The following is a 13,569-nucleotide window of genomic DNA, read 5'->3' as shown; positions in this document are numbered from 1 at the left end:
TGGCTGAGTCAACAGCGGAGCCAACAACAAAACCCAGGAGTCCCTACCCCGCCCCAGCCACCAGTGGCCACACTTGCTCCTTACCAGCGAGCTATCTGTGTCCTTCGACAGGCTGATCCCAGCTGCACTCAGGTCTGTGGTAGCTGCGAACAAAGAAAGAGTCAGTGCTCTGTGCTGGGGGAGTCTATCCTACCGCACTCCGGGACTGGGCTGTAAAATACTCTCCCTGCACAGCCATTTAACTCTGAGGGTGAGGCTGCATGTTTCTGCAAGTTTCCAGACCATCAAAATCAACAGGACTGTCGTGGTTTCTCACTCTCTCTCTAGAGATCAAATCACAGGGCATCAGGATTTACCTGTCTGCCATAGAACATTTAACTGGGGATCCTACAGGGACAGAGTCATGTCTATCCTCCAGGCCCCTCCAGCCCAGCCAGGGCTGCATGGTGCACAGAGGTTTATGCACCAGCCTTACACCGTTGAGTTCTAGGCTCAGCTGCGATCCAGGCCAAAGGTGCTGCCAACGCCACCTTCCCTGCCCCGAGAGCCACCGGGGAGCTCACCCAGGAACTGCAGAACGCTCCTCAGCACCTGGTAGCCGCTCATCCCCTGGCTGATCTTGTGCTTGGCCAGCAGGTAGGCAACCAGCATGGAGGCCATGAAGCCGTTGAGACACCCCAAGCCCTGTTGGGAGACAAGACACAGAGCTAGGGCAAGCTCCAGGCCTGCCCTGGAGTCACAGGCAACTCCCCAGAGCCCGAGAGCACGCAGCCTGGTTCCCTGCAGTGCCAGGCTCAGCTGAGTCACAACGCCAGCTTCTGCTGCCCTTCACCCAGCGGTGCCGGCCCGGGTGCCCTTGTCTCTTGGACCGCTCCGGGGATCTAAGCGTCTTTCATCTCCCATGGCTCCAAAACCCCTTCCCCAGGGAGCCAGCAGGGGAACGTGGCAGGGCCGGGCGCTGACGCCAGAGACTGCCACTGGACCCCGACTGCAGACAGAGGGCGGGCTGAGGCCCTGCCTGCCCCAGGGCAACACCCTGCAGTTCACACTTCCCCAGCCAGGGGAGCAAACCAATCACTTGGACTAGTCTGAATCGAGCATCGTGGGGATCTTGAAGGACCAGGGACCAGACAGCTCAACCTCAATGGAGCAGTGACCCTGCACACCCTCCATTCCTAGCTCCAGAGCAAGGACCCGGGGGCAGGAGGGAGCTATTGGAGATCAGCAGGGAGCATAGCAGGCTGGTGCACCTCACACACACCAAAGGCGCAGCGGGCTGGGGACAATGCGTCCCCGTACCTTCCCCACGCCTCATGCGGGAATAGAAGAGGCCAGGCCCCACACACGCACTGGGGTCGAAGGGGCGGGGCAGAGCTGAGCGGGCCAGCCCACCCCCAATGAGGCTACCTTGTCGAGCTCCCGCTGGTGCAGCCAGACTTTGAGGAGGGCGACTCCATCCCTCATGCCGGGGAAGTCAGCGGCAGCGCCGGCAAGGAAGTGCAGGTTGGACTCCAGCCCCGTGTCGCAGAGGATGGAGTTGTTGTAGTGAGGAGTGGGGGGCTCGGTGGCTCCTGGGGAGGGAACGAGGCAGCCCGACCCAATCAGACGAGTTACCGGCACTTTTAACCCAATCCAACCCTCCGCATCCTTCTCAGTTAGAGGCTCCCAGCGCCACGAGGGGCTGGCTGCCTGCAGCAGGGGCTAGCTGCAAGCTCCAGCTGGTGCTGCCTTGTAGCCTCCCCTACCTGCCTTCCCAGCTTTGTGGGGTGGGAGCAGCAAATTGCTATTTCCCCATCGGGGTGGGGAAGGTCTTAACCAGACTGCAGCAAGCAGGGAAAGGGAACGGTGCAATGCAAGGGCAGACCCTCCGGTGACTCGATGCCCTTCCCTGGGGCGTACCGAGCAGGATCCAGACAGGATCCAACAGGGAACGCTGATGGGTGCAGAGACTCTGCAGGGAACGAGAAACCCACATACAGACTCCCTCTCTCTGCTGCAGGCTCCACCAACCCCACCCTGCAGGAAATTCTGCTCCCTTCCCCCGACGGCCTCTATCCCAGGATCAGCCACGCACCCACCTCCCGCTGAGCTCTCTGGGCGTCCCAGCACACCCCAAGCCACAACGCAGCTCTGCATGTCCCAGCCCTACCTTCTCCGGGAGAGCCCTGCTCCAGGAACCAGGCCGTCCGGACGTTGTTCTTGCTGGGGTGCAAGCGGCTGGGCTTAAAGAAGCCGGGGGCAGGACAGGCGTAGAGCCGGACCGTCACCAGCTTCTCGTCTTTACCTGCAAGCACCATGGGGAAGTGAGGTCGGAGAGAGTGACAAGGGGAGGGAAATCAACCCAGGAAGGGGCCACCACCCCCTTCTCCTTGGAGGGACAAGGGCACCGGCCTTTCCCTTTCACTCCATAGAGCTCCCAGCAGAAGAAGGAGACATTATCGGTAACGGGGACGATGAATCAACAGAGCTGATAACCCCGCCTAGTCGCCCCTGCCCATGTCTCCAGCCACCCCGAACTCTCATCCCCGGGAGGAGTCGAGGGAAGCCGCAGAACAACGCGTCTCATTCCCCTTTCCTAGCACCCTCTCCCCCCCAACGCTCCGTCCATCGCCCCGGCTCTCCCTTTGCCTGACTCTTGCGACCCACGGTCGACGCGACGCCGGGCAGCGAGCGCCACATCCAGCAATGACGGCCCACCCCTAGGATTAACCTGGGCCTTTTCCAGCTGGCCTGGAAAGCCCTCTGGGCACAGAGGGTGCTGCACAAACACTGAGATATGGAGGAGCAGATGGGGTGCACCAGTGCTGCATGCAGTGGCATTTCACTGGGGTCCCTACTGTTCTCCAGCCCTTTGTTAATGCAGCCAATCAGACTCCTATCTCCGAGAGGACCCAGGATGACGCTGGAAGGCCCACTCCCCACCCCCAAGTGCTTTGCCCAGGTGCCTGGGTTACTGTCAAAGCCTTTAGCCCCCAGAGCAATCTGCACCCGATAGCGTCTCTGCACTGCCAGTTCCTGTTGATTGCCCTAGTCTGCGAGGCCAGGAGTCCAAGTCCACCTCCCAGAGCGATGCACATCAACGGTGTCTCCAGGCCAGTTTTCTCCCCAGCCCCGTGTCCTGTGCACACAGGTACCAGTGTCAGACCCTTGGCCACAGCCTGCCAGTGATGTGGGGGGGTTTGCAGCGTGCACACAAACCTGGTATTGCTTGATGTGATGGCGCCACGCGCTGGTGGAGCTATGCAACCTCACTGACAAGGTGAGAAGAGCCCCGGGGATCAGGAGACCCTCTGGGAGTGAGGGAGGGGTGGGGAGTTCACAGACATGGTACCTTGAGGCTGCAGGAGCAGGATCGGCTTGAGATGGTTGCCATTCATGTACGTGAATCTCACGCTGCCAAAGAGCTTTTCCTTGGAGAGGTGCTGAGCAATGTGGGCCAGGTACAGAGCTCTCTTCCGGTGGTATCTCTGGTTCAGGTTGTCTTTGTCCTGGAGGATTGCCTGAGCAAGAAGGGGACAGAGGAATCATCTCTGATGCTTCCAGAGCCCAGTTCAGCCCAACACACATGCCCCTCCCTCCACTGCAGACATGCAGCCACCTCTGGGGTAAGGAGGTGACAGCCAGAGAAACAGCACTGCAGAACGCAGAGCCATTCGCTCCAGCTCTAACAGTGCCAGCAAACTGCAACCAGCCTGCCAAGCATTAGCAGACCGCATGCCTCCTGCAGGGAAGTGCAGAGCTATTCTGCTGACTCACCCTGACAGCCAGCCCAGGTGGGTCACTTTAGCTGAAAGCCAGGAACATAAAAGGCAGAGTAGTTCTGAGGAGTGAGCTGAAAAGAGGGACAGGAAGTCCTGGCACGGAAAGTGCTCTTATGCGAGTTCTTGGCATATAACCTACTACAAGTGCAGGTGAATGGTGCAAAGGCTTCACCCTGCTGTTCGACACAGGCTCAGGAGCAGGCCAAGGGCAGGCCGCATGCTGGCTAAGGAAGCCAGACTGCATCTAAACTCATTGACATTAAAGAAAAGGCCCAGTCCCTACCCAGGCAGAGGGAGCAGACAGGAGAAGGGGACACATTGTTTCTTCAGTTGTGCTGGAAATCAAGCAGCAGGAAGCTTTGATCTGGTTAGATTGAGAGGAGTGGGGACACTGGAGTCCCCATGGCATGAGGTCCAACTCCCTCAACAACTTCTGGCACAAAGCAAGGCCTGAGACGATACGTCACCTGACCTAAGCCCTGAACGGTAAGCCTGGCACATTAGAGAATCCGGGGGCTGCATGCACTGGGCATCTTTACCCTGTGATAACACTCAGCGTTAAGCTTCTACAGGAGAAGACACAGGCCATGGAGCACGGGAGGTTGCAGGCTCAGCCGTGGCACCACACCAACCCCACACCTGCCAGGCACACTTGGACTCACCCGGGGCATCGTCACTGCCATGTCCACGTTGATCTCCGGCTTGATGCATGTGCCCAGCAGGTAGCTCCCCACTACCGTCACCGCGGCTGGTGGCAGGAAGCGGAACTTCCCCTTCACGCTGAAAGGCACCTGGAGGAACGGAACCTTCACGTCCTTTGGGAGCCAGGACTGGTCGGCGAGCTGTGAAAGGCAGGAGGGGTGAAGGACAGCCCATGCTCCAGCTCCCAGCAGCTGGCGAGCTCACCCAGGTACTAGCAGGGCTCTGCCACGTGAACTGGGACTCTGCCACCCACCAAAATACTGCTCAGAGCATCAAAGGGGGAGTGTAGGACCCTGAACCAAAGGCCATAACTCAGTGGCTGGAAACAGGTCCTGCAGGGTCCACAGTCCTCTCTCCTGTATTCTCTGTCTACACATCCCAGCCACAATATCCATGTACCTTACAGCTACAAGGTGGGCATGGCAGGATCTACGCACCCTAGAAACATGCTCCGGAGGGGGAGCAGCAGTACATCCAGCAGGGGTTGGGACGGCTGCACCACTCGGCTGAGACGTAAACATGAGGCGTGAAACGCAAAGGGCAAAGCCGGCTGGAAGTGGTTCATTGCCAGCACAGCTCGTTTGTAAGCAGACAGCCCCATCACCTCCCCCAGCCACCCCAGGACATACATCGGTTTCCGGGGTCTCCGGGACAGCACTCAACAGGGTGTTGATTTCATGGAGGAAGGCATCGATCTTCTGCTTCTTCTTCTCCTTTAGCTTCACCTCCTTCAGCAGCTCCTCGATCTGCAGAGAGAAGGGGAGACCACGAAGGGCAGCCTCAGCAACGGAAATCACTGCGGACTTTTATCCTGCCCCGATGGGGATTCCCAGCCTGGACCAGAGGGCAATGCTCTCCGTAGGGCGAGACAGGGGAACCCCCAGTCCCTCTCAATGACTCCTCTATGCCAGGGAGGTTTCTCCAGCACCTGCACATACGGGGAATATGGTAGCATGATACCAAATACCAAGTGTTACTCTCCAAGCGGGATCCTCCACTGGCCAGTGGTGGTTCACGTCGGTCCCTCTGCTGCTGCTAATTCCTCAGCAGCACTGAAACTTCGAAGTGTCAGTCCCGCTCTTGTCTGATGCCTAGCCAGAACAAACGGGTGCAGCTGACATCGGTTTCACTGGGGCTGGGAAGGGGGAAGGGAAAGAATCCCTGCTACAGCAAAAGACACTGCAGCATCCAGGAGCTAGGGGTAGGTGTGGGCTTGCCCCCACCAGCCATCAAGCTGGGGCAGAACGTGGCTCAGAACTGCTCCTCTTCGACAGAGCGTTTGAGGTCAGAAGAGATGCTCAGATCATCCACCCTGACCTCCAGTGTATCGCAGACCATTACATTTCACTCACTCACTCCTATCCTGAGCCCAATAACTCGCGTGTATACTTCTCAGTTTTCCAGACACGGTTCATGTGAGGTTTGAACCCCAGATCTCCAAGACGGTAAACACAAGGCAAACCGCTGGGCCGTTTTATCTGGCTCTGTGACCCCCTACAATTCTACAGCAAATGCACATTCCCACACTTCCAAATAAAACGTCCAATGCCTCCCCACCCCCAACAGGCAAACATGACCCACCCACACCCGAGGCATCCCAGGGCGCTATCCACAGTTCCAGGCACACGCACAGCACTCACTCATAAAGTCAAGCCAACGTCCAAAGAGCAGCCAAAATCAAGGGCCTCCCCAACCACCTTCTTCCCCCAAATGGAGGCCCAGATCCTGCAATTAGATCCCCTAGCACTGACCCATGTGACACTGCGGAACCCCAAAAGGAGAAGCAAAATCCAAAGTTCGGGACCTTGCACTTCACTCGATGCTAGAAACAGGCAGACGGAGAGAGCTCAGCAGCGGTGTTCTAGCAGGAACAGTCTTGTGATATCACCGTGAAAACTACCATCTCAGGCACAAAATCTATTTCAAAAATTCTGATCCCCCCCCAAATTAAGGCTTTTTGGGCCAAAATTTTCACACATTTTTCAGCCAGTCCCACTGTCCACCCATCATGCTGCAGGTGAAGAATCATTGGTTCACCCGCTGAAAATGAAATCGCCCCAGATGAACAAACCCATCATATTTCCTCCCAGTGCCCCTGCCAGGGGCTCAATGTTGTCATCCCCATTATACAAACTGGAGAGAGGTCAAGGAACTTGCTCAAGGTCACAGAACGAGTCGAGGCCGAACTGGGACTGTAGCTTGGCAGTTCCCAGTGCCGTAATCCATCTGCTGCTTCCCAAGCCGTCCCAGCCCCCAACACACACTCCTGACTGGAAAGAATCAGGCTACCAGGTTGAATGCAGCATAAAGTGGGTCCTATTTGACCCCCTGGCTTCTTCTGACCTGCAGACGGAGAAGGCTGGAATGGAAGAGGTTCTCGGTCTCCTTCAGTTGGTTCAGCTCCTCATTGGTGGGCGGCTTGTACAGATCAGCCCGGCTGAGTTTCACCGGTTTCACAACGCCATCCGGGACTGAAGCCCTTTTCCTTCCCTGGGGTTTGCCTTTCTTGGGGAGATCCTGATTCTCCTCCTCTGCCTCCATGTCTCCCTCCGCACTGTCAAATGCCTGCGATGATATAAACAAGCCGATTAGAAGCCATGCAGATCTGATCACAAACGCCACTGGGAGAAAGCCTGAGTCACCAATGAATAGTCAGTAAGAAACCTCAAGATTGGGTGGGTCTCAGCTCAGTTCCTAATGGGTAATTGACCTTAATACCCAAGCCACCTCCAGGACTGGCACCAACAGACCCCCTATATAGTAGTCTCAACAGAAAAGACAGGGACTAAATGGGCCATGGAGACTGAATGAAATTCTCTGCCTTACACAAGAGCTAGCATGAGATGGGGAAGCTGGCACTGCCCCGGGAAGGTAAGTTACATACCCAATCAGACTATCAAATGTCTTTTACTTCTTACCCACACCCTTGCCACCTGAAAAGTGCCTTACAAACAAAAACACCCTTGAAAGGTCAATAAATGCCATCCCCATTTAAACAGGGGGGAAACTGAGGCACTGAATTTAAAAGAACAGTCGCTTCAGACAATCTTCCCTATTACTGCTACAATAGAACCTCAGAGTTACGAACACCTTGGGAATGGAGGCTGTTCGGAACTCCGAACTGTTTGTAACTCTGAACAAAATGTTATGGTGGTTCTTTCAAGTTTACAACTGAACACTGACTTAACACGGCTTTGAAACTTTGCTACACAGAAGAAAAATGCTGCTTTTAACCATCTTAATTTAAATGAAACACGCACAGAAACAGTTGCTTTACCTTGTCAAATCATTTTTTTTATTTAAACTTTCCTTTTATATTTTTAATAGTTTACGTTTAACACTGTGCTGTATTTTTTCTCTTTCTTTTTTGGTCTCTGCTGCTGCCTGACTGTGCACTTCCAGTTCCAAATCAGGTGTATGGTTGACCGGTCAATTCACAACTCTGGTGTTTGAAATGCTGAGGCGCTATTGTACATGTAGCAACTATGATCACTGTTACTCACATTAGAGAAAAACAGCAAGGAGAGGTTTTAGCTGGTTTTCTTTCTGCACTGGCCAGCTGTGCATGTTGTGTGTCTGTGTTTGGATACCACAGTGCTTGAGCACCTCACACATTTTTAGTGTCTTTATCCACACAACCCCTGATGAGGTAGAACAGAGTTGTCATCCCCTCAGTACAGATGGGGAACTCCGGCACAGAGAGACTGAGTCACTCACCCAAGGGTCACACAGGAAGCCCGGGGCAGAGCAGGGAATTGATTCCTGGTCTGGGGCTAGCATCCTAATGGTTGTCTCATCCTTCCTCTGTAAAGTACTTTGGGATCTTTCAGAATGAGAGGTAATTTCGCATGGACTAGATGACCTCCCAAGATCCCTTCCAGCCCCAACTCTTTGTAATATGTGGGCCCACATCTAGAGAGGCAACGTGAGTTACTACCAATTGCACTCACTTACCAGGATGTTTAACACAGAGCAGAAATGGAGAGTCAAGAAATCCAGTGCTGGGAAGAATTTTGCCTGCCAGGCCAATGATTCACTAGCTTCCTTTGTCTAACAACTAATATACACACAGTATCAATTCATACCAAGGAGGCACTGCAGCCTCACCACACAGCTTGATGTGGGGCTTTTCACGGCAAGCTCTTCTGGGCAAGGATTCGCTTCCTTGGCCCTGGCACAGCTACCGTGACAGCTGCATGTGCTGGGAGTGCTAAGTAAACTCCCTGAGTTATATTTAAACACACTGACCCCACCTGAGCTCCAACCCCAGGATCCCAGAGTGTCCCGCAGAACAACTCACAACTTCCTTAAGGGTTACTAAGCACAGCAGTCCAATAACGGCGTGCGGGGAGAGAGGAGATTACTCTGTTCAGGGGCTGGGGGATTTCTCTGTCCCGTGCCGGGATTCATTCACTCCCAGTTACCTCTAACCCACGCCTGGCCGAGGCCTCTCGCACCCATTCGCGCGGCTGAAGAACGAACATTTCTCGTTTAAGGTCCAGGCTGCAAGAAATGGCAGCCGATCCTCCCCCAGGCCCAGCGACGGGGGCTCCGAACCACCCCCTCCCCCCGGCCCAGGCCCAGTGACGGGGGCTCCGAACCACCCCCTCCCCCCGGCCCAGGCCCAGTGACGGGGGCTCCGAACCACCCCCTCCCCCCGGCCCAGGCCCAGTGACGGGGGCTCCGAACCACCCCCTCCCCCCGGCCCAGGCCCAGTGACGGGGGCCTGAACCACCCCTCCCCGGCCCAGTCCCAGCGACGGGGGCTCCGAACCACCCCCTCCCCCCGGCCCAGGCCCAGTGACGGGGGCTCCGAACCACCCCCTCCCCCCGGCCCAGGCCCAGGCCCAGGCCCAGTGACGGGAGCTCTGAACCACCCCCTCCCCCCGGCCCCGGCCCCGGCCCAGTGACGGGGGCTCTGAACCACCCCCTCCCCCAGGCCCAGGCACGGGGGCTCTGAACCATCCCCCCCCGCCGGGCCCGGGCCCGGGCCCGGGCCAGGGCCAGGCCCAGGCCCAGTGACGGGGGCTCTGAACCACCCCCTCCCCCCGGCCCAGGCCCAGGCCCAGGCCCAGTGACGGGGGCTCTGAACCACCCCCTGGCCCAGGCCCAGGCCCAGTGACGGGGGCTCTGAACCATCCCCCCCCGGGCCCGGGCCCGGGCCAGGGCCAGACCCAGTGACGGGGGCTCTGAACCCCCCCCGCCCCCCCCCCCCCGCCCCCGGCCCAGTGACGGGGGCTCCGAACCACCCCCTCCCCCCGGCCCCGGCCCCGGCCCAGTGACGGGGGCTCCGAACCACCCCCTCCTCCCGGCCAGGCGGGGACGTTAATCTGCCGCCCCACGGGCCGTGTCTCGCCCGGGTTGGGACAAGACCCCGCTCTACCGAGCCCGAGCCGGAAACGTCTCCCCACAGTGGGGGCTGTGTGAGGCCGCCAGGCCCGGGGGGGCGGAGGGAACGGGCCCCAAGGCGAGCTGGGAAGATGAGGGGGCGGATCCCCGGCCGGAGCGGGGCTGGACCCTTCCTCCCCGGGCAGGGTAGAACGTGGAACCCCGGTCCCCTCCCGCCTTACCCGGTCACCGCCGCCCACGGCCGCGCTCGGCTTCACCTTCATCCCCGGCGCCCGCCCTCACGTGGACAGCCCGTCTAGCACCACGTGGAACTCAACCACTCCTGCTGCCGCCGACTCCCGCCCCCTTAGCCGCTCCCGATTGGCTCACGGGGTGACTCCTCTCCTCGGATTGGCTAATTTGGCCACCCGGGCTTTGTTTTCCTCTTAGCCCCGCCCACGGGTGCCAGCAGCCATCAGCACGTTTGCCTGAGAGAAGACAGACACCTCCCCCCGGTTTACGGCAATTTTGCGACTTTAGGGAAAGTTTTTCAGCAGTGTTGGACTTCGTGGCGCTTTACGGTAGTAGGGTGGCCTGTCTGGGGCTATGCTCGTGGGCTGCTCTGGGTCCCCTCCAAGGGCTCACCCCAGATCCCTGTAGCCCCTTCTGCCCCCCACAGACAGGCCCCTGGCCCATCTGTGAGCCGGGCCTCCCTGACACAAGACAGGGCCTGGGGTAGGGTGGGGAAGCCCTAGTGAAGAGCACCTGGCCCCCGTTGGCATGACCAGGCCAGGTTACACCAAGAGGGTGGGGGCAGGGTGGTCTGCTCTTCAAAATGGTGCCCCCCCCCCATGCGCCATGACCTGGCGTGTGCCCAGGGAGTGAGGTCTCGCCGTTCCCGGAAGTGCCAGAGTGTCAGTGTTCTGGGAATGCCTAGACCTCTGCCTCACCTCCTGCAAGTGCCCACCCTGGTGCTGTAGGGCCAGAGAGTTGCCGCCCATCCCACTGGGCTGGAAGCTGCCCAGCTAGAAATGCCAGCGGCTCTGCTAGAATCCTTTATCTGATCCCTCACCTGCTAGAAGAACTATAGTCCTGGGCACCACTGGCAGTGTTGCCAACTCTCATGATGAATGATTTTATCAAGTATCAGAGGGGTAGCCGTGTTAGTCTGGATCTGTAAAAGCAGCAAAGAATCCTGTGGCACCTTATAGACTAACAGATGTTTTGCAGCATGAGCTTTCGTGGGTGAATACCCACTTCGTCGGATGCACCCACGGATTCTTTAATGATTTTATCATTCACCTCATCATATCTGCAGTTTTTCTGGAAGCCCTTGTTCCTGGAGGCAAGTGATTACATGGGACTCTCAGCTTTCCTTTAAGAAAAGCAAGCAAGTAGGTTCCTAGCCTTCACAGTTGCACAAAAAAAGCCTGAAAATGTGAACCAAGTCACCCTAATAAAGGGTCAAAAGGCAAAGAAAAAGAACCTCATGATTTTTAAATCAATCTGTTAATGCTTGGAGTTGGCGATCCTGCGTATAGCCCCACCTGTTTGCTTCATGCTAAAATTTAGTTGTTATTTGGGACCAGAAAGAGTATGTCTATACTGCAAAAGAACACTCGTGGCAGCACGTGTCAGAGCCCTGGTCAACTGATTTGGGCTCATGGGTCTCACACTACAGGGCTGAAAATAGCAATGTAGATGTTCTGCTTGGGTTCTGAGACCCACCTGCCTCGCCAAGTTTAACATCTACACTGCTACTTTTAGCCCCATAACATGAGCCAAAGTAAGTTGACCTGGGCTCTGAGAATTGCTGCTGTGGGTTTTTGGTTTTTTTTGTTGTTTTGTTTTTTCTGTGTAGACATCCAGAGAGACACCTGGAATTTCCCACAGGGTCCCCTAATTTAATGCATATGAGATCCTGCAAACCAGATTTATGACACATACTAGGCCTCAATCATTTTCATCAGATTTTCAAGAGAAAAGAATGTTTACTACATGGGCTAACAAATGTATTGGACTCAGATTTTCAATTCAATATTATCTGTTATGTGATATGGGAGGGATTTGTATCCAGAGGTTAGGTAAGGTTTGGTGCTAAACAAAGGCATCAGGTTGGGTTCATAGTGGGTGGTGCCAAATTCTCACCAGAAAGTCTTATGAGATCTTGGCCATATACTGTATAGGAATCTTGCAAGATCAGCTGCAATTTGCAAGATTTTCACCATTCTGGGCAATATCCAAACTGAATCCAGGAAACAGGACTTTTCTGGTTTTGCATCTAAACTGGACTAGAAGCTATATGTGACCCCAGAGCAGTGGGTTTGATTTTGGCATCTCAGATCCAAAATGCCTCCCAGAATTCCAAGCACAGAGAGGAAGGATGGCTCAGTTGTTAGGTCCTAGCCTAGGAGACCTGGCTTTAATTCTTTGCTCTACCAGAAACTTCCTGTGTGATTCTGGGTAAGTTCCTTAGCCTTTCTGGGTATGTCTATACTGCACTCAAAGACTCCTGGCTGTGGCTGACCTAGGTCAGCTGGCTCAGGCTCGCAGGGTTCAGGCTGCTGGGCTAGAAATTGCCGTGTAGACATTCAGGCTTGGGCCGGAGCCCAGGATCTGAAACCCTGTGAGGTGAGTGGATCTCAGAGTCCAGGCTCCAGCTGGAGCCCAAACAACTATGCTGCGATTCTTATCTCAGCAGCCCAAGCTTTGCAAGCCCAAGTCAATTGGCCCAGCCTCTGAGACCTGGTGCCACAGTTTTTTTATTGCAGTGTAGACATATCCTGTATGTTACCCTCTGCGTCTTAGTTCCCCATCTGCGACATGGGGATACACTGCCTTTCCTCAGAGGAGTGTTGTGAAAATAGATGTGGTAATGATTGTGAAGTGTTCAGCTACTACAGTATTGGGAGTCAGGTAAGATTTCTGAGTTGAGGGGATTGAGCCTGGCCCATCTCGAATTACAATAGAAACACACAAAAAGTTTAAAATTAGGGGGGGAAAGAATTGTTTCTAATGCATACAAAGCTTGAGTCACAAAAATACAGTTGTTACACTGTGCCCATCACTGCATATTTGGTACCGTGTAGCTGGAACTCAGGAGCAGAGCCCACTCAGCAGAATGAAAGTCTGGCATTATATGATTAATGTGGGTAGACATCCCATATCTAACCTGCAGAGAGCACAAAGGAAAGACTGCAGCAGCAGCAGCAGCCTGACTTGAGGTGGCAAACTCCCAGTAGGGCTGGGGCACACCGTGCAATCTGGTCCAGTTTGCCCACAATGGGTTTTTAGTGGGGGAAAATACACTGTTAAAATGAATTCATTCTGGGTTAGAGAAAAGACTGAAATAAAAGTCCAGATCTAACCACCCCTGGACATAAGAGCCCAACCAAGCCCTGTGCTTCAGCGAATAGAGCATAGAACTAGGAGTCAGAGACTCTGGGTTCTAGTAGCAGCGCTTCAGCTGGCTTTTTGGGTGACCTTGGATATCTCACTTAACTTCTCCATGGCTTGGATCTGTAAACTGGAGCTGTGACACTAACAGCACTACCAGATATGAAGGACCAGTTCCAGGGGCAGTCAAGCAGCATGTTTGCCCTGGGTGCCAACTTCTAAAGTGCTGATGAATAAGAGCCAGGACTGGGAGTCAGAAAACTTGGTTCTAGGCCCATCTCTACCATCAACTGCAGCGTAAGCTTGGCCTAGTCACTTTGTTGTTTTCTGTCCCACCCATTGGTTATTTAGATTATAACCTTTGGGGGGGCAGGACTGTCGTG

General features: G+C 55.4%; 1 protein-coding gene across 5 annotated transcripts in view; it reads right to left on the bottom strand.

The window, feature by feature from the left end:
* Nucleotides 1–10,188, bottom strand: part of NOL6 (nucleolar protein 6) — a 67,439-nt gene extending 57,251 nt beyond the window's left edge. Inside the window, exons 1-9 of one of the 5 annotated variants that reach the window (XM_039544984.1) lie at nucleotides 10,033–10,188; nucleotides 6,807–7,028; nucleotides 5,093–5,209; nucleotides 4,424–4,603; nucleotides 3,332–3,500; nucleotides 2,150–2,284; nucleotides 1,408–1,571; nucleotides 564–684; nucleotides 85–143 (exon numbers count right to left, since the gene is read on the bottom strand). In XM_039544984.1, the coding sequence (XP_039400918.1) occupies nucleotides 85–143; nucleotides 564–684; nucleotides 1,408–1,571; nucleotides 2,150–2,284; nucleotides 3,332–3,500; nucleotides 4,424–4,603; nucleotides 5,093–5,209; nucleotides 6,807–7,028; nucleotides 10,033–10,074 (1,209 nt within the window). In that variant the 5' untranslated portion in view covers nucleotides 10,075–10,188. Of the gene's footprint in view, nucleotides 1–84; nucleotides 144–563; nucleotides 685–1,407; nucleotides 1,572–2,149; nucleotides 2,285–3,331; nucleotides 3,501–4,423; nucleotides 4,604–5,092; nucleotides 5,210–6,806; nucleotides 7,029–8,417; nucleotides 8,569–8,887; nucleotides 9,005–10,032 lie in introns of those variants that run through there. The other 4 variants (XM_039544985.1, XM_039544987.1, XM_039544983.1 and 1 more) reach the window with 4 other exon arrangements.
* Between the last annotated feature and the right edge of the window lie 3,381 nt (nucleotides 10,189–13,569).

Source organism: Mauremys reevesii, linkage group 6, assembly GCF_016161935.1.
Source record: "Mauremys reevesii isolate NIE-2019 linkage group 6, ASM1616193v1, whole genome shotgun sequence".
Taxonomy (NCBI): domain Eukaryota; kingdom Metazoa; phylum Chordata; order Testudines; family Geoemydidae; genus Mauremys; species Mauremys reevesii.
Note: the sequence above shows the minus strand (reverse complement) of the source record. Positions and strands in the feature narration are given on the sequence as shown.